Raw genomic sequence first — 21247 nt, 5'->3', positions numbered from 1 at the left:
CTCTCTCGCACACAATTTGTTTTCGTTTCTACCCCCTCTGCCTGTCATGTGGTGTTACGCATTATTGGCATTTGTTGATGCAACACATTTGGAAAATCTCTATTTTAAAACAATTAATTGTTCAGCCCTTCTGGGTAATGTAGGAATTATTAAGACAAATGGGAACTTGAATGTGAGCAGAAAATAAATGTTCTTGGCCAGAGCGCCCAACTTCTATAAATATAGATATATAATATAGATTAATCTAAACTATAAACAATGGAAAATTTCTTTACAACACTCACACAGGCACATTATTGCATAGTGCGGTACCTACAGGCACGTGTTTATGTGTGTGTGGGCAATATTTTGATATTTTGATAGTGAGGAATTATGTTACAGTTCTTATCTCTCTTCCCACCACTTTTCTCCTTCTACCCTTGTCTCTGCTCCGCTTCACCCCCCCAAACTACATCCTATGCCACTACAGCGCAGTGTGTCACAAGGTCCCGTAGGTCAGCTGTGTGCTGACAGGACCCCCCTATTTCCAAACTCCTCACAGGGGCTAGTTTACTGCCACGAGACCACATAAATCTCTGCTGCATGTTATTGTGTGTCTAATCGTGTTTATTACACACAGGCACAAATGACCATTCATATTAGTTGACATGTATTGCATTGGTTGTCTGCAGAGGTCAAGTCCCATAAAATAAACAAAGAACTGGAGCTAGGTAGATGGATAGAGAGAGAGAGAGAGAGAGAGAGAGAGAGAGAGAGAGAGAGAGAGAGAGAGAGAGAGAGAGAGAGAGAGAGAGAGAGAGAGAGAGAGAGAGAGAGAGAGAGACGCAGAAAAGGCAAAGAGCGGCACCAGAAGGACAGTGCTCGCTGAAAACAGGGTGGTGGGGGTCAAGGAGGCAGACAGTGAGAGGAGAAAGTTGCACAAACTCTCTCTCACTCTCTCTCTCTCTCTCTCTCACACACACACACACACACACACACACACACACACACACACAGAGTACGCTGGCTGCTCTAAATGTGGCTTGTAGAAGGAAATTCTGAAATCTGAGTCTTGGCACCAGACAGGCTGGAAGCAGGCGGGCTGCTGGACGCACGGAGGGAGAGGGAGAGGGAGAGAGAGGGAGAGAGAGAGAGGGAGAGAGGGAGAGAATTCATATATCCGTCCCCACTGTTTGGCTCTTATCAGCTTATAGGCAACATGAGGCCACGCTAACACTGTGACCTGCAGCCTCTCATGCACACCAAGTTGGCATGGCAACACAACAAATGCAGACATACACACTCATGTGCACATATTAAAACATACGCATGCATATTTGCAGCCCTGTGTAGGGATTTCATATGATTTTATAGCCAGGAAGACAATCAGGGTGACTCTTAAGGCTCTTTAGGGTCATATTTTATGGATGAGATTTTATTGAGGGATGTATCAGGTGTGTGCATCAGTGTATTAATGTTTCAGGGGTACACATTTGCTAGAAACATCCAATTTCACTTTATCCCCAAGGCATCTACACAGTGAGATGCAGATGGATTATCCTACCAGATGTGCATTTGAAAAGTGGGAGACTGGCCTGGAAGCAATGTACCTGATCAGCGAGATTGCTAACATGGACTGTGGTGTTCAAATGATGTTCTTTTGATAACAAGGAGCCTCTTAAGTGCTGAGAAAACATTACCCAGCCTGTTGCACCACAGGCAGCAGACAGTACAACTGATACCAGACAAGATAAAGCCTTCTTTTGTTTACGCCAGATTTACGCCATCTAGACAATATTTTTCCACTGTGGAGTCATCCACTTTTGGTAATCCACTGTTCACTGTAGCCTCAGCTTCCTCTTTCTGATAAGCTGCATGTGCTGAGATGGAGCTCTGCATGTCACTGTTGTTCTGAAGTGACATTTATTTGTTGCCGTTGGCTCTGAGTGAGTCATCTGTGTGTGTAAATCCCAGAACATTGGTCTGTGTGCTAAAACCACTGGTACCTGGGCTGGTTTGTTCACATCTGCTGTTAGTCACACTTAGTCAAAAAGTAACTGAACTGGAAAACTCTGTAGGCATTCTGTTTTTACTTATGGTTTTACCTCATACGTGACTCACTTTGAAGTGTGAGCTGTGTGCATAATTGGGGTGTCGGAACAAACTGTGGACACCAGGTATAGACTATACCATACTGCATGCTCCCACATGAGCACGCTCACACTGCCCATTATCTTTCTCCTTCTGTTTCTCCTTTTATCTTGTCCTCTTCTTCTCACTTTCTCTCTCTCTCTCTCTCTCCCTTGGGAGAACGGCAGAGAGAGAGTGGGCGGTCCGCTGTATGTTTAACCTTTGAAGTGGGCCTGCTGTGCCGAGCAAGGCCTGCCACCTGTTGGCTCTGTGTGTGTGCATGTGTTGTGTGTGCACGCAGAGGTAAATCTCTCTAATTTTGATGAGCAGAGACAACAGCGGAGTCACCATGGGGATGTGGTGGCGGGCAGCGGCCGACGTTCTCAGGAGGGGGGGGCTTCCAAGGTGGGATCACACACACACACACACACACACACACACACACACACACACACACACACACACACACACACACAACACACAAACATACACACAACCCCTCCTCTGTCAGAGGCTTGGTGACACCATGTCTCCCACGGCGATCGTGGGCCCAGCCTGGGTGGCTCCAGGCCTTCTGTGTGTCTCTCAGTGTGTGTGTGTGTGTGTGTGTGTGTGTGTGTGTGTGTGTGTGTCTCACCAAAGGGGTCTCTGCCTGGGCCGCCATATGCCACCCACCCAGCCAGGGAGAAGAGAGGGGCGGGGGCGACCCCTGGCCACTGAAGCCACCAGTTGGCCCATTCTCTCAGTCACACGCCGGCCGGGCGCCATGTTTAAAGTCCCACGGCTGTTTATCTGGGATAGGGATGGAGGGAGGTGGTTGGGCGGGGTGGGGGTGTGTGTGTGTGTGTGGGGGGGGGTTATTCTCCTGACTGTGATAGATCCTTTGTAAAAAAGGATAAGGTGCATGCTCACACAAATATATACACTCCTGATTGGATGGATAGATGCATAGAGAGTGGAAAGAGTGGTGGTGTGTCACAGCCTGAAAACATAAACTTATCTGACATCAGTGTGTGTGTGTGTGTACCCATTACCGGACGGCAGACATGTAGGACTCATAAGCTTGTTTCTGGAAGGACACGTGCATGCCTACAAACATTATACACATATTCACTCACACACTCAAAATTGAAATTCATCTGTGGTCCATTCAGCATTGACTTCAATCAGGAAAATAACTGAAAGATAAGTGTAGACTTTATTAAATTAAAGTAATCTATCTGATATAGGCTGAACAATATAGGAAAAACTATTGTAAATCAATGTAAATGTCAATGGCGATTAGAACCCCTTGTGAACTGCTATTTCCTATAGAGAGAGTCACGCCATGAGCCACATGGACTCTAGATACTTGTGGTGGAGAACATCTGAGCCTTCAGGCCTTCAGATGAAGATCTAGATGGGTGAGACCTGGGATGAGATTCCTACTGAGCTCACTGGACCCAAACTTGGACACACGCTGGCTTAGATAAAAACTGGAGGGTGGATGTCATGTCAATCGGACACTGAAGCGACAGCTGGCAGCAGCCCAGAAAGGAACAGTTTTAAATTCTGACAGCAACAAGGTGAAAGCAGATTGGGTGAGGTAAATGGGGGACACATTATAAGCTGATTGAGTTAGAAATCGGAAAAGAAAAAGATCATAAAATAAGAGAGAGAAAGCGCACAGTATGTGAGTACGTAAAACTCTTTACTGGCTCTCACAGCGCTTCTGTTCCATTGTACAGTGACGTGGGTGTGGAGGTCTGCACTACCTGAGCTTGGTATCTCAATCTGTAAACCATTTTCCAAGACTTGTTTCAAACCGCAAGCCTCCTGGGTCCCCGGCTTTCTGCCTCTGACCCTGAATGCAACCCTCACACACACACACGCACTCACAGAAAGTAGGCAGAGGGGTGCAGTTTCCCCAGCCTCGGTTGTCTTTTATCATCTTATAAGCAACACATGGAGCCATGCTAACCCTCTGACCCACTGGCTGTCTGTCTCTGCACGCACACAGACACACACACACACACACACACACACACACACACACAGAAACAAACACACACAGACACACCACATTAACTGGCTTTCTCCCATACTATTTCGTAACTTCTCCCTCTCCTCTCTCTTTCCAGCTCGACTCTTTGTCACTCACTCTTGCTGTCTCTCTCCATCATCTTTTCAATCTGCCTTTTCATTCACTTCAGTCTCAATCATTCTCACTCTCTCGTCTTCCACCCCTCCTCTTCTTACCTATTTCTTCTCTGACATCCCCCCTTTTTGCATGTGTTTGTGTGTGGGTACATGCATGTTTGAAGCTATGCATGTTCATTTTTTGCAAATACAAGTGTGCACATCGTGATTACATGTACGTGTGTGTACTTCATTTACTTTATATACTTGATTTGTGTGAGTGCATGTATTTGTGAATGGGTACGCATGTGAGTGGGTTTATGTGTGTCTGTATTTGTGTGTGTGTGTGTGTGTGTGTGTGTGTGTGTGTAAGAAAGAATGGCCCAGGGCCTATCCAAAAGCAGAGAGGTAAGCAGAAACCCCCTCAAGTGGACTGGAATCTACAGTCTCTCATCTCGCCAACAACCCAATTGCAACAAATGAATATTACAGGCCAAGAAGCAGTTTGAGTAGAAACTTAAAGTTAAACAGGACACAGCAGCATCTGTTCTGAGGAAAATGTTTCTCACATCCTGAAAACTTGTTTCTATTAGTGTCATCAAACAGCACAAAAAAGTCATTTTAGCTTGAGGCGCTAAAAATAGTCAAGAAAACAATCTCACCACATGGTACATTTAGCACTGTATAGGCTCTGAAGCTTTTAATCATATTACATGATCTTCATCAGCAGATGGAGGACTTTGATCAGTTGTCATGAAATTGAAGATGTTCAAGTTTGTGGTGGTGTATATTTTTTGTGATGAAAAGAATAACACCTGCACACTGACACTGAACCACAACAAAATGATTAATTTCAGTAGACAACGTTTAGATCCCAGTCATATTGATACTCTTTACATAGATTCTGATTTCCAATAGCCTTGCACCTACATGTGATGTGTGTATAACTGCTATTTCTAATGTGTTTTCAACTGAAACAGTAATAAAAAACAACTTTCTAGCCCAATATTGCATCTACTTTATATATTATCTTGAACTATATCTAACTCAAACAGCGTTTCACACCATTGTGTGTGTCAAAGCTTTTTAGCGTTTAATACAGTCTAGGAATAATGTTATTCTAATGCAGCCACAAAGCAAAAGTGAAATGTCAGACATTCCAGCGCAAGCAGGAATCAGTCCTGTTCTGTAGTGATCTTTAACAGTATTCACAGAATACAGAATTTCTAAAGAGAAAAATTATAGGGATCTATAACCTCCTTATTTGTCCCGCTTGTTTGAACCGACAGCTCTGAGCCACAGAAGAAAGGAGAAAAATCTACAGAGAGGATGAAAAAGAAAGAGTGGGGAATATTAAATCAAATTAGAACCAAATGAGGCGAGTGGCACACTGTCCAAAACCACTTTACACCGGGGCCCCTTGAGCATTGCCCTTCTTTTTCCACTAAGACTTTGGTGATTTTCTCTATGTTCTTTTTTTACTCCCTTTGTGCACAGTTCATGAGGATTAGCACTTGGTAACCCCGACTCCCCCTTACACACCCAACTCAACACAACGTTAACTATTCCAATGTGTGTTTGCTCATGTATGTGTGTGAGCATGAATATCAAGGAGAGAATCAGACATGCAGACATGAATTCCTACCACTCTGTCTTTGTGTGTGTGTTAATATATGGACTATGGGAATGGGAGGCTGATTTCTCTCCTGACATCGAAGTTAAGACGTCATCCTAAGAGTGCTGTCAGCTCCGAGTTATCCCTGAAGACAGGGTGGCACCAGGCAGAGCAGGGGGGCCTTCAGGGGATGGAGAGGATTTAAACCCTCCAGCGCACACTGCATAACCACACACATCACAATCAAACGCTTGTTTGATTGTGGTGTGGTACCAACAGCACTATTTCAGATTTCAACTTTTATTTATGAAGTGGATATGGTTTGAGTGCCGAATGCTACATTACACGTTGATGTTTAAGTACTTATGTATAGAGTTTCCTCTCCAGGCGTACTGCGGGGGAACTGTTATGGGAAATAAAAACTGCTTGGCCGACATACATGGCTGCCTCTCCATTGTACTCAGGGGTTTTGGCAAAGGGCTGGACCTGCCTCTCTGTCATCATGAGAGGATATGGAAATAAAGACTTATTTACTGGCCCTATGCTGGAACAGAACCAGTGTCCCTTAATAGGCCCTGTAGTGACTCTCAGACTCTACTGGATGTCTCCTGTGTCCACGTCATGCACAGGAAACAAGCAAGCAGCAAAAATACGCGCCAGTGGGAAACTAGGTTATGGTGAGTGTATTAATTCAGATATTTAACTTATGTTCTCATAATGCAAAGAATTCCCTTAGTGACATACAGTATCAGGCTGAGGTAAAATCAATTTAAGTGTTTTTACCCAAGGACGTCACAGATTGTAGTAAAAATTGTAATTATTAATACAGTTTTCTGGAAAAACAAATAAACTCAGCAATCTTAACAGGCAGAAAAAAACTCCTTATTTCCCCTTTAACACTCCCTCTCTCCCCCTCCTTCTACTCTTTTCTACACCCATGCCCTAGAGGCCATTTACTATGATTACCAATAACAATAACACTGCCATTATCTTTTATTATCGCATTTTCCCAAGGCCCTGCCAGCTCTTACAGACTTTGATAAAGCTACAAAACGGCTCCTGTTTCAAGCTTGTATATGGGCTGCCTTGGCTCCAAATTCCCTTAATAGTCACAGTTTGTTTGGGTATCTGACTTGAATCGACATAAACGGCAATGGTCCACTAAATAGATAGTAAAGTGTTAAGCCACCTGAGACTGCTTCATTGCGGACTGCTGCTGTTAGGTTTCCAGCCATATTGATGGATAACCCTACATTTCCACATTTCACTTTCATTACAGGCAACCCCTACTTTTAACTGTTTTACAGCCTCTGTCTGAAGACACAAAAGATTCACTAAGGCATCCAACAGTTCTTAGACAACAGGGTACCTAAGTACTTTAGATCCATCTGATCTGTACTCACAGATCTACTTCGCAGCATATAATATACACAAAATGCATCATATCTAATGTAAGATGAAAGATTTTTAATTTTGGCCTTGTTTTAAAACAATTAACTATCATGTCTAATTGCAACATAACTCTGCAGCGGGCCGCATAGCATTTTAAAATCCCATTCCCACACATTATATTTGAAGAGTACACTACTTAAAAAAATATAGCTCTGTGATAATTACTTCATAAATAGTGAACAAAACAACAAGACAGAATGCTTAGACAGACTACAGGAAGTGCTATAAACGTCTCACAATCCTAAAAATGCAACTGACTCATGGGTTGTTTGCAATAGATGCTACTAGCACACGTGTTTTCCTTCTGACCGCGTTGATGACTGTGCATTCCAGAGGAGCTGTGCTGGTCTTGTCAGGAGCCGGACCGACCTTGTTTCACCTCCCAGTAGCATGACTCAGCCCTCAAACTTGAATCTCTCCTCCTGGGGTCCCTTGTTTATTATGTCACAAAAGGCCAGTCGCACTCCTGTAACGGTGGCTCGCCCCGGAGAAAGTCAGAATCCAGCTGTAGCCGAGCCCCCCTCATCCCTCTCGTAAATGAGCATGTCCAATCTACCCACTGTGTTTCATTAAAACCAGACTACATCAATCAGGGCCTGAACTTTAAAGGCCAGGTCCCCTCTCCAGCAACATGGGAGAAAAACACAGAGCTGTTAAAAGTAAAGGACCTCACACTGCACATACACTCCGACGCTCATACACTTAACACCACATTTCTGCTGGCGGACCACACATTGCAACGTCAGTCCAAGACCACACAGTAGGTCTCATAAGGCCGACAAAAGACCTCGTAAGACCTCACACCGGGCCCTAGTATGATTCGATAGGACCTCAGAGAATCCCACACCTGTAACACCACAAATCGCAAAGTAACTCTACTGGATAGCTACTGTAGTCCCCTCACAGCAATTAGAAACCTGGAAACTGTTAGACCCGTGACTGTTTGGACATTTTTTACTTGACAAAATTAAGTGCAAAGGAAGTGTAAGATCCGCTTTAACCCGGGGCTATTTTCCCAACGGTGAGAGAAGTATAAAGGAAGAGCCAAGAATACATAGCAGGAAGCTCAAGGGGGATGCCAGATGGACGGACAGCAGGGTGGATGGGTAGATAAACGAGTGGAGGCCAGGCAACAAGAGGGGAGACTGGGAAGGAGTCCCATGGGTGGGGACGGGAAGGCAGCCTTGTGATGGAAAGCTTTCAAACTCCTTTCATCGGCTGCCTGAGGACTGGAGCTTTACAAGAGCAAGATGAGCCGGCGCCACTGGAGCTGCTTGGCGCTCTTCAACAAAACCCAGACGCAGAGACAGAACAGGACCCTATCACCACTCCGCCTACTCTCTGCCCGAGCCCCAAACACCAGCCCCCAATCCTCATCGACCTCAGCCCTGACTTTGCACACAGACACATCATAGCAAGGCTCAGTTGCAGTTCTTTCACTCTTGACAGGCATCACTTTCAACTGTGAGAAGTGAAACATTCTCCTGTTCAAATTCCTGCTTCTGATACCACTTTATGATGTCTGATTTCACCTCATAATCTTCACAGTGAGAACCAAAAATGTATGGGTCTCAGGTCCGAGTATTGCAACTGCTTCCTGTCATTTTTCATCATTAACAAGAGGACGTAGTGATGGCCAAGTGCACAAAAATCATAAAACTTCGATTTCTTTTTGAGATTATGAAAGAATGTGATGAAGCAGATTAAGTGATGATCTTTGGTCTTACCAGTCCACACTAAGAGATCTTCTCCTGTAGGATGGAGGTCTGTCCGAAGAAGTCTTCTCTGCTTTGGCCACACGCTCTTTGAGGGATAGACGATGGGTAAATTTGGAGATCCCTGACTCTGACCTTGGGGACAGAACAAGAATAAATGAATCACAATGAGACTCTATGGACTGGTTTAGACATGGAGCTTGGCCCACTGCTTGAACAATCTTCAAGATAACTTCTGTCTTGCACCATATTTCCTTGTAATGCTTTATAATGAAAGATTAGAAAAACCGCACTGGTGACATGGTGACTGCCAGGACATCCATTAGATGTTAACTGGATGATAACTGCTCCTGAACTCCTATCCAACAATGTATAATGCATAACAAGGGAATAAGAAAACACACATATTTGTACTGTGCGTTCATCATCTACAGTACCACAGAAAGTATCTATGCCAAAAAGTTAAAATCTTCAGCCAAGCTTAAATATTGCTGGAGAACACAGTTGTCTTTCTCTTGTGCCTAAAACTAAACTCAGTTTTGCAGAAATCACAATACTCAGTGGAAATGTAGTCCATGAAGTTGATAAACAGTGTAACAATACTGCAGTTCCCACAGGAAACATTAGGTTTCAGGGAAAGCCGCATACTTCCTGCCTAATTTTCTCCAAATCTTTTTCACAGAAAAAAAAAGTGAAGTCACACACATTTTAATCTCCTCTACTGGGCTGCCAATGTCCCAGTTCAACTTCTCGCTCAAAATTAAAAACAGGAAATGTAATATTTCTTCCATTCCAGCCCGGGACACATTTGATGAGACTCAGCATTGCAATATTGCTGTGGTAACAGTGGGGACCAATCAAATTGTAATAATATTCTCTATCAAAGAGCCAGGCTCACAGAGGAACATTGCCGGAGCACAGAAGTATGTGTGTATAAACTCTCAAGACTCAAGACTTAAGAAAGGGTTCATATAAAAGTATACAAATCTTGACGGTAAGTCAAAGCACTGTATGAAAAAAAAAAAAAAAAATTAAAAGTACATAATTGAAGGAATTTCCTACTGGGCTTGCCATGAACACTTTTTTAAAGTGGCAGAGGATTACATAAAATGATGCCCAGGCATTGTGCGGCATTCTTCGCTCCCCTAATCTCACACACATGCTGTTTCCATTTCATTATGAAATGATAAAACATTCCTAATAATGACTCATACATGCTCGCACCCATACATAGATCTCCTCTCAACCTGAGCCAAAAAGTGTTTTAGTCTCCATGGTGAGCTCTGTTGGAGACAAACTGCAGGGATGGTTGGATTGAGGGGCAGACTGCTGGGGTGCACCCTGCCACTCAAAAACAAGACTCGTATCTGCCGTCACTGTCGTTAGTTTATGTGAGATGCTGCAGAAATAACAGTTCACATAAGGCTTTGATAAAACAGGACTGATGAAATCGTACACATCAGTTCATGCCGTTACTTTGATTACTGAACAGCGACATGGATGAATGACAGTGCGGTGAGTCGTCCAGTTGCACCTAATTCAATTGCCAAATTGGCACAATGTCACATGCTCATTTTTGGCATCCTGATGCAGAGGTCTGACAGGGCCTGTAAGTAATTCATGCGCTCCAGGAGACTGCGTTACTTTAGAAAGAGGACAGAAGGTCTGAGAGTGTCCTGTCAAGTCTTATGCTTTTATGAGAGAACGATCAGATCTGAGAGAATGATTACTCAAAACAATGACACTGGATCAAGACCTTTATTGCATCATGGACTTGTAAAGGTTCCCATAGGTGTGAGTAACAGACTGCTGTGACCTTGGAAATGAAAGTGAACCCCTTTTTAGAGTTACAGATCCATGCCAACTGGGCTTCCTGCTACCTTGCTTGGAACATCCTCTCCTCTTTTTTAAACTGATATATAAAAATAAGTCTTGTAATAAAATTGCTTCACTGCCAAAATGTATTTCCTCCCTTTCTCAAAACGGGCCGAATCCACATCCTTGACAGACATCATAAATCAAGATCCTCTGAGTACCAACTTAAAAAACAAAGTGACAAATGAAGAGTACATTTTAATATTAAATAAACCTTTTTACAGAATGATAGTGGGCATGAAATCAAAGCATCTGGATCATGGAGTACAAATAAACCTGCACGATGATCATACTTTGCAATAAATATAGATAATAAATAAGAAAAGCTTTTCCATCTATCGAAAATTGGGAAGCATTTTCTTCTGTTTGACGTGAAACCCTGAAAATGTTCTTTCATGCTCCACAACAGATTCCTCTTCAGGGCAGCTGTTTCACTATAAAGTTGCCATAAGCTGAGATGAAAATACATGAGTTCTCATTCAAAATGACCTCATGCTATGGCTTATCTAGTAGAACAACCCCCAGCCCTACTGCCTTCGTTCCCACTCCTACACCCTCAACTACTGTTTCCTGACCCGGCGCCAGCTTCTCCAAAGAGTTGGTTGACCTCGAAGACAAAGAGGCATATTTTCCTGTATGAATCACACAAATGGGGTGTGGGATTTTAGTCAGATGGCAGAGCAACCCCTAATTGATGGTATTAAGTTAGTCTGGGCTTCTTCATCTTCAAGGGCTTTTAATTAAATTACTAGCACTGCCCTGTGCATGCCAGCTACTGCCAACCATAAATGTTGATGTCCCTTTACATAAACTGTAGATTTCACCGGTCTGAGAAATTCCGATTCATAAATAGATTATGGTAGTGATTGGGTTGGATCATCATTGGTTGTTAATAACTGCCTTGGTTTATATAGATCTAATATGTTTGGCCTGTGACCAATAGTTACATTAAGAGTTCCCTGTAAAACTTCAAACAAACTATTGGATCAAACGCATGACACGACACGACCATAGGATGATGACTTCAATGCCATGAAAACACACAGGATCATGACTTCAAAGACGCAGAGGCCAGTGGACATAGAGGAGGACTCAGGGAATCCCTTTGAGGGGTTTAGAGGAAAAATGGACATGCGAAGCAGGTGGGTCTCAGCCGAGGGGATCTGCTGGCAACTGGCTGCCTCTTGGCTCCCTGAGAGCCTCAACCCTGGCTCCGCCCCATGCAGCTGTCCCTGATAACATCATCACAGCAGGCACACTGTGATGATGCAATCCCCTTGGAGGCCCACTCAGGATATCCCAGTCCATTATCCTCTCATCAGAATTATATTTTCTCTTTCATTTTCCTGGTGTTGATTACTGTTTAAAAAATCAGTCATTTGATTGTTTTTTCTTATAGAACTAAGGCTAAGTCAAATCACTAGATATGATCTGACCTTAAAGCCATGTGATCCTGTACACACACAACCAATGAAAAACCTATACCACCACCAGGAAAGTGCATAAATAGGAGCCAGCCAGTGTTTAGGCCCCTGACAGGCTAGACGTACAAAGCCAATGTAGGCACACCTGTATGTGTCAGTCCCTTGTCATTTCCCATGTCGCACCTCAGCTGCTTTGCCCTCCTCTCAGTGAACACAGACAAAGGCTATTAAATCATTTCAGACCATATGCAGAACTGACGTAGATCAGTCTCCCAGCTAAGCTGCACAGCATGTGTGCACAATGAACAGCAGCTCTGCAGTGGAAGCTTTCTTTTCCATCTCTTCTATTTTACTGGAATCTTTTTTTAATTCTGTTCTGTTTGAGTCTTTTATTAACTATAAGGGCTTAACGGCGTGGCTTTAGAGATGGCAATGTTGGTCTCTTGGTAAGGCAGTCGAGTCACCATTTGATGGATTGCCATGAAATTTTGTGGTCCTGAGATGGTGAAGCCTACCGACTTTGGCCATCCCCTCACTTTTACTCTAGCGCCACCAGGAGGTTGATATTTTTGTTTTTTAATGAAATGTCTCGATCACGGCATGATCATGATGATGATCATACAGATTGTACAGAGAGCTCCTAGTGTGGCTGTAGACTCTTGAAATATGCCCTTCAAGTCAACTATTTTCATGATGAGGAAAGAAACAAAACACTAACTAACCCTTTTATAGTCCCAGTGTCTACAAGATACGATAAGTGTTCCTAATATATCCCTCCAATGTGAAAGCCCACCACTGCCTGACTGCAATGTGACTTAGATTATGATCTTGCCAGCATTAGTAACTTTCCCCAATCCTGCAGCACAAGAGTGCTTTTGTCAGCACTGAATCGCTTGTGTGGTGATACGAAGAAAATGTTGACCTACACTCACATACACACTGGTGGCACTTACACACACTTTCACAGTGACATTGCAAAGGATCGCTTTCTCTCAAACAACTCACCTAATGTCACCTTCCCTCTCTGTTCTGTTGCCATGGCAGCAATTAACTGTTCAGAGGTATTCGTGTGGAGAACAAACTCTGCCAAAGAACTGATTGTTCTTGCTCACAGTACACAAAGCTATCGACTGTGCACTTTGACCCCGCTCTTAGCCTCAGTGACCCGCTGCTATGTGAGAGCAGAGTTAAGATTGCGCGGAATTCTAGCTTAACCACTACAGCTCAAAGATATACACTGGGGTCTAAAAGTCTGAGATCATGTAAATCTGGAAATAATCACAAAGTTTGAGGTCAAATGAAGGAGAAATATTTTGATTCTGCACCATTTTTAGGTCAGCAATCAAATTTAAGCAAATTTGTGACATTGACCAACTTCACTCCTTCGTACAAAAGGCCAGATTTCTTTGAGTTGTATCCCTTCCATCGAAGCATGCGTTCAGATGACAGTGTATTTTGGTATTATGGTTATGGTAAAGTACTTCAAAAGTCGTTACAATAATTTCTTTGTAAAATGAGTGACACAAATATTACTTTAGTATTATATCACCATAATTTGAATTCTAAATGATTGTAAATCCTTGTTATTTGGAGCTATACATTTTGTTCTCATGAACGCACAACTATTATTATTTAATGCTGCTTCACGTTCCTGCCCTCCTGGATGATGCCATATATTAAATTCGCATATTTGATTAATGGGAAATAATATGTGAAGCACGCTCTGCATGGCTTCTCAGATCATACAGAGGGTTTTGTGTGAGACGTATTTACAAAGGGATCCCACTGAAACCAGCAGAACGCTATGTATTACATAATCTGTGTGGTCTGTCTGAGGTTGGGCTGCCCTTAACCACAGATCTTATTTCAGATTACACAGACACTATAGTAAATCATAAGCAGGACGGACAAATACCTGACCCTGTTTCAGCAATTATGGGCAATGGCCGCCTACCTAAAACAACTATTTTGGAAAGGAGGGAAAACAAAGTGCTGGGATTTCTTTCATCTCTGTCTCCTACTATGGCTTCTCATCCCTGCCAATGGAACTCTAATGCGCCAAAAAGAATGTGGGCACCAACCCATTTAACAGATACATGCAAATAAAATGGATGCAAGCACACATGCTTGCTAGCGTGCGCACGCACACATACACAAACACAGTTTAATTCAGTAACATACCCCTCGATGTGTTTCATTAGGCAAACAAAAAGGCTTTCAGTGGTCCAATCATAAAAGAACGCAGCCAAGCTATGAACATTGCGAATTAAAATCTGCTCAAAGAAAGCCTTGTTTTCCACTCAGCATCTCCATCCAAACCCATGTCTGTGTGTACGTCTCTCTACATGGTGGAGGCCGCTTTTATTTCACTTGGACTGGGGTCTCACCAATAAAACATACTGATATTTCTTCAAGCTAACAAGCTTTTCCTTCACTTGTGATACGATTACATTATCTACTACATTATTTGTAGTAGTGTAATGTTTAATCGTTGGTAGCAGTGGGGGTCAATAAATGAGAAGCAATATCACAGCAGTCTGTTGCATAATACCTGATGCACTCTTGAGTCTAATGAATTTGCTTTTGTTCTTATACTATACTACTATAAAACTGTCTGAAATAATGCATAAAAATTATACAATGCATGACTAAAAACAAGCCAACACAGAGACAAATAAATCTTAACAATAACTGCCTCAACTTCAAGTGCCAATGATGTAATCATAATGCTACGTGCCAAAGGAAAGGGCTCTGTTATCACCCTACGCACATCTTCTCATATGCTGCCCATCCACCCACTATGGTACACAGAGATATTTCCATCTCGGCTTACGTTTCTGAGTCACACTCAGCTTTTCATCTTCAAATGTCTCCCTTTCATTACTTTGCTCACTCCTGTTTTCCACGGATTCGGCACATAAAGTACAGAATTTGTTGGGGAGACAAAAATGAGGGAGGAATTCAATGCTCTTTTTTTCTCTTTGGTCGGCTCCCTGTGGTGTCGGGTTTGATACCATTCCCTCTGTGTCCCCTTCTGCGTTTGATGTGTGGCATAAGGCTGACTCAACACAGTGCGATATACCGATGATGGATCTGCAGTCAAATTAATCTTGAACTGAGCTGACAAGCACGTGGAAGCCAGCAAACTATTAGAGACTGTAGCCGGAGTACCATACCACTAAAAGAGGAGGGGCAAAGCAAGCGGCACCACACTTAAGTCTACTCTTTCCACTCGCTTTCGGTTAGGTGGGATAATAATGTGAATGTGATTTGGATTTGAAACTGATCTGGGGTAATTTAATAGCTATCACATTGGGGAGATGTGGTAACACCCAATTGAACATATAGCAGCAAGTACAATATAGTTCCAGCAGACATGCAGGAGCACCCTACAGCACAAAGGCACACACACTATAATGTCAGTTACTTCCAGAATCCAAGGTGAGCAGAGGCATTAACTCTGTGATTTATTAGTGGGCCACAGTCCAGGAAAGACGCACAGTAACATAATAATGTTCAAGTGTCTGGGGAGCTGGACTCTGATCAAACCTGAAAGCCTTATCACTGCTGTCAAAAATCTACACAAACCTGACAACAGTCACCAGTCAACACATAACATCACATGACATTGTAACCCGCTAATAATTCTGCACAGAATCTCCACATAAAACTCCAGCTGGTCTCCGCTAGGACACAGAAAAGCTGATAAAACCTTGTGGAGCCTGGATCTTAACCCCCTGCATTGGTGCACTCAGTATTGCAGCGCTGCTGCCGGCCTGTAAGTCTTCATGGCTCACTGGCTGAATAGCTAAATGGTGAATAAAAGGCAATATGAGAGCGTGCCTGTACTTCAGTCTGAGAACATCTCTTGCAATTGTCAGGAAATATGCTATTTAAGTGAATGAGTCTGAATACTTTATGTGAGTCCATGGTTGTGGATCTGTGTGCCAGCCTTAGTTCTAAACTGAGGTTTTAAGAGGCCTGGCCTGACAGAGGTGGACACCCCTCTGGTATTATGTTTATGGCCTTGAAACAGCTTTACAGAGACACACACACACACAACACACGCGCACAGGGCACCCCACTTTCCCCCATCAACCCACAATTGAGCACGGCGTCGAGATTCCAATCAGGGTCGAGCCAGCAGACTGAGGGGATTATTTATGCTGGAAAGCAGAAGGGAACCTCGAGGAGGGAGAGAGAGATGTGTGCGTGTTTCTCACATTTCTATACTTGTGAGAACCAAAAGTCTATCGTAAGGATAGAAAGTTGAGCAAAATCCTCTAAAGTCAATATTTTTCCAGTTGCAATTTAGAGAGCTAATTCACAGTTAAAGCTTGGGTTTACGGTTTAAGTTACTAGGATTAGGTTTAGGTTTGGGAAAGAGACATGGTTAAGCATTTAGCGGGGAAAGTTAGTGTTGGGCAAAGGAGCAGGGAAACACACATTCACATACACACAAACAAATACCCCTTTCAGACAGACGAAGTGACGTGGGTTAAACCCACGTTGGCGGTCGATCTGAATGAGTCAATGTGCATCATCCCCCCTGGATTTGCGACCGTCCTCTCGACCTGCGGGTTGGACAATGCTCAGCTTTGGTGAACAGGCGTTTATATTAGGGATGATATTCCAATTGAATGTTATTGAGGTTTAGGACCTGTTGTCCACTGCATGACTGTAAACAAAGATATTTCTGACTCGACGGATTACGGGGAATGCCTGGACAGTGCATTCGCTGCGACCTCTCTGAGGCTAAGAGCAGGAAGGAATGATGATGCTATGGTGAATCCTCTGTCAGATTGTCTCATTTGTAGGGAGAGGTGGAGGTTCATCCCACTCACATCCAGTCTTACAACTTCCTAGGCCATGTCCTACAAAGGAGGAGGCCCCTGTGATGGGAATTTAGAAATGTAAGAATTGCAGAACCTTCAGCTGGCCAACATTATGATTCCTTCTGAGCAGTACCAGTAACATTTTGTTAAGGTTAAGTGAAGGACAACGCTGTGGAGCAAACTTGAATTCAAAATGTCTATGAGTGTCCTTAAAATGATGATTGCGGTTGAAATGCTGAGTTGGCTTGTTTGTACCAAAAGCAGTTTAATCCTGAAATCACATTGGTACAATTGTAAGCCAGCAAACTATGAGCATCCAACGTGTTGAGATGTTTTTGGGAAAGCTGATCAAACTTTTGATATGTGGTTTCAGACTGGAGGGAGAGGTTTGGTAAAGGATTCAACTTGTTGTGCAACATAATAGAAAGACATTTTCCCTGAGAATTCCCTCAGCTAATGTGAGGATGGAGTGTTTGTATGTTATGCTGTTATGTGTGTGTGTGTGTGTGTGTGTGTAAATGTGAGTGCATGCTTTTGTAGTTAAAGGTAGAATGGAAAAGGCTATGCACTGCTGCTGTTCAACTACTCCAAATTAAGCTCTCTTTCAACCTTTGCACTCTCTCTCTCTCTCTCTCTCTCTCTCTCTCACACACACACACACACACACACACACACACACACACACACACACACACACACACACACACACACACACACACACACACACACACACACACACAATTATGGCCAAGATGCCGTACCAAAACAATGGCTGTCTCTGCCTGCTCAGTTCTTTGGGCTGGCAGATTGCTCTTGGGAAGTTCTCAAACAACCCAACATCACTGCAGCCAAGCCACATCAAATAAGCGCCTGCACACACACACACACACACACACACATACACACACGCACACACACACACACACACACACACACACACACACACGCACACACACACACACACACACGCACAGACACAGATAGAGGGGTAAATGTTGCAAACATTCACACAAGTATACACTCTTCATATTTGTGATACACACACTGGATCAACAGTAGGGGTACAAATACATTTTGCAGTTGAGAACATGTGTGCACACTAGATCAACTGAACAAACAGTCACACACTCAGATAGTCAGCCAGCGGCAGTCTCCTCCGGCCCGCTGAGTTAGCTCCCTCTCCTACCACCATTACCACTATTGTAAATACTCCTCAATATGTATTTACACTGGGATTTCAAAACCCTGGAAAAAAAAATGAGGTGAAAAGAAAAAAGGCTGGAAAAAATGAAGGAATGTGTTTCACGTCGGTCAGACAGCGGGAACCCTCAGTCCTTATTATCTTTCTGCTAGAATTTGCCTTGGATTGTCCCTCTGGGGGATGAGATAGAGCGATGCGGTGGGTTCCTCTCTCTGTGTTTGTGCACTCTCTTCTCCCTCTCAGTTTGTCGCTTTCCCCTCTCTTCTTTCTGCTTATTTCCAACTAATGCAAAAAGCAGTGACAGAACGACACGAGGGCAAGGCAACTCACTGAATTCAATGGCAGACAAAGATATTGAAAGCTAATTTAACTGCAGTTTCTTCACTGAATATATGTTAATTTTCTTTTTGCTTTAGTTTGCAAAGGATATATTTTCCATGTTAATGCTTATTGGCCTATGAGTCATATATTACAGTAGATGACTGATCTCCCTTCCTCTGATCTGAGACACAAGACAATGCATTTGATCCGCCCCATTCAGGACTTGTGTATCACACGCTAAATGAAATTATGTTATTTTGCTGTGATTTAAATGCTGCGGGGCTTTGTCTCCTGTGACACATGTAACCACGGCAACAAGCAGCGACTGCTGGGAGAAAAAGTCCGTCAACTGTGGGGAGCGTGGCGGTAAAACAACAGCGGGGTCTGAGGCGTAGTCCCTGGAGTGAAAGGAGGAATTGAGTGTCTGATGGTTGTCTCAGCAATAGAGAGGTCATGAAATATCAGATATTCAAAGCCAAGCTATCCTTCATTAAATGGCAAAGTGATTTCCATTTTTGAAAATGATATACCTCTTTTCAAAGACGTCTTTTCTTGCATAAATGTCAATATTAGAAGAAAAATGAGCACCTGATGAGCCCTTTATAATTAGAACAATTTTTCTCTAAAGTGGTGTGCATATTTTTCTGCTTGGAAGGTTATCCCTCATCTATTTAAAATAACACTGCTCTTAAGGAAACCCCTTTACATCCCGCACTATAGATAATATAAGGTGTATACACCATCTTCCACATGCCTATGTGGTTTGCCAGAAGAGGATCTCTATTTTACTGTGGCAGTGAGAAATTACACAGAATTAGAATATACTTTTATTATCTAAAAAAAACTCAGGAACATTGCTGGAGAACAAACATCCCTTCTTACTCACCTTAAGTTATTCCATCTCACATACACACACATACGCACACACACGTCACCCCCATATGAGAACAATTACACGGCCTTCTCCCGTGAATAAATTAGTCTAATCAAGTTCTCTCTTCCCTGACATCCGTACCTAAATCCCTTGCTCCATGAAAAAAGGAAAGCATCCCAGAACCTCCAACACACCCTCAGCACCCCATCCTTCCATTATTCCCTCCTTCCTGTACTGTCTGCACCCAGCATAAGTGGGAAAGACGAGTTATGTTCAGAAAGTGAAGTCTTCTAATATAGAGTACAAGCTGTCATGAGCACAAAGTGTTTCTATAAAAGATAAAGTGAATAAAACATAGTAGGAAAAAAGTGAAAACTGCACACATAAATATCGCAGTTGCTTTTTGAAAGGTGCCTACAGTGTCCATAAAGTTCTGAAGTCCAAAGAAAAAGAGAGTGTCTCTGGGCCAGACCTTCAAAAGCACAACCAAAAGCCTTTTGGTTTTAAAGTTGGAGCAATGTACAACTAAGAAGCCCTAATCTGAGGCTCTCAGTCACCGATTAAGGTCAATTTAGGTGTTTAAATCAATAACAAAAACTGTGATGAAATAAATGTATCAATAATAGTAACAAAAAAAAAAGAGATAAAAAGGCAATTTGAAAGTAAAAGCTCCATAAAATCTCGAATGTCTTGATGAAACACATGCATTGAGACAGTAAAAAAAGAGGCAAAATAATAACAATTGATTGACCAGTAAATATTTTAGGCACACAGTTATGTTACATAACTGCATCCTTTTTGGAAACTGGTTGCATGTTTTTGTCCTGCTTTGTGCAGGAGTCCTCTGTGCCTCTGAGTTTGGTGAGCATAAAGATATCGCTATAGGTGTAAGGTGAGACCTTTTAGTACACCTGGTAATAAGCCTTACAGAGGCAGTCTGAACCACTTGTAAATGATCCAGTGATTACCTGCGAAAACACGTAAAAGGAGAGAGTTGCAGAGTTGTGAACCAAGTGGGACAAAATAAGGGCATGAATGATCATCTCCATCTGGAGGAACAATGAGGCAGAGTTTAGTAATATTCCATCTGTAGGTAAGAAGGGGAACAACTCAAATCCTCGACATGCTGGTCAAGAGGAAGAGAATGCAATTCAAGCAATTATATAAAATTGTTCTGTAGACAATTTGAGGCTGAATGTTATCTACATAGTCGTGATAGGACACCCCTTCAAAACTACTAATTATCTTCCCTGTGGAAAGCAGAACAAAAGGCAGAATGGGAGCCAGAACAGAGAGGAAGTGATTGTTAATATGGAGGAGGAAGAGATAATACAGATGGGATATTAAAGAGCACACACCAATACTCAGCTACACAGGCAAACAACACATACACTCAGCCTGTGTTGAGGAAGAAATGCCTGTATGTTGTCATAAGCTCCTCAGGTTAATGGTCATTTTGATATGAAAAACATGTACTTGTATGTGTACTCATACTGTTTGCCATTTACCCTCCTGTGTATGTGTGGCAGAGTGTTTCTCACTCTTTGTCTGGGGAAGACTCCTGATACTTGACGTTCCATGATGTCTGTTCGACTGGTTTTTGAATAAATTGAAAAGCTGCTTGTCTCCAGATGTCTCCCATTCTGGCGGTGCTCAACGTGACAGCACACCTGGCACATTAGACACCTCGGATATGACAAAAAAAAGT

The 21247-nt window shown here is 42.9% G+C and overlaps 1 protein-coding gene across 1 annotated transcript in view; it reads right to left on the bottom strand.

The window, feature by feature from the left end:
• ankfn1b (ankyrin repeat and fibronectin type III domain containing 1b) overlaps nucleotides 1-21247 on the bottom strand; it is a 103470-nt gene that overhangs the window by 22334 nt on the left and 59889 nt on the right. Inside the window, exon 5 of the mRNA XM_070927662.1 lies at nucleotides 9022-9144. Coding sequence (XP_070783763.1) covers nucleotides 9022-9144 — 123 coding nt within the window. The remainder of the gene's footprint in view (nucleotides 1-9021; nucleotides 9145-21247) is intronic.

Source organism: Enoplosus armatus, chromosome 20 (genome assembly GCF_043641665.1).
Source record: "Enoplosus armatus isolate fEnoArm2 chromosome 20, fEnoArm2.hap1, whole genome shotgun sequence".
NCBI classification, from domain to species: Eukaryota; Metazoa; Chordata; class Actinopteri; order Centrarchiformes; family Enoplosidae; genus Enoplosus; species Enoplosus armatus.
Note: the sequence above shows the minus strand (reverse complement) of the source record. Positions and strands in the feature narration are given on the sequence as shown.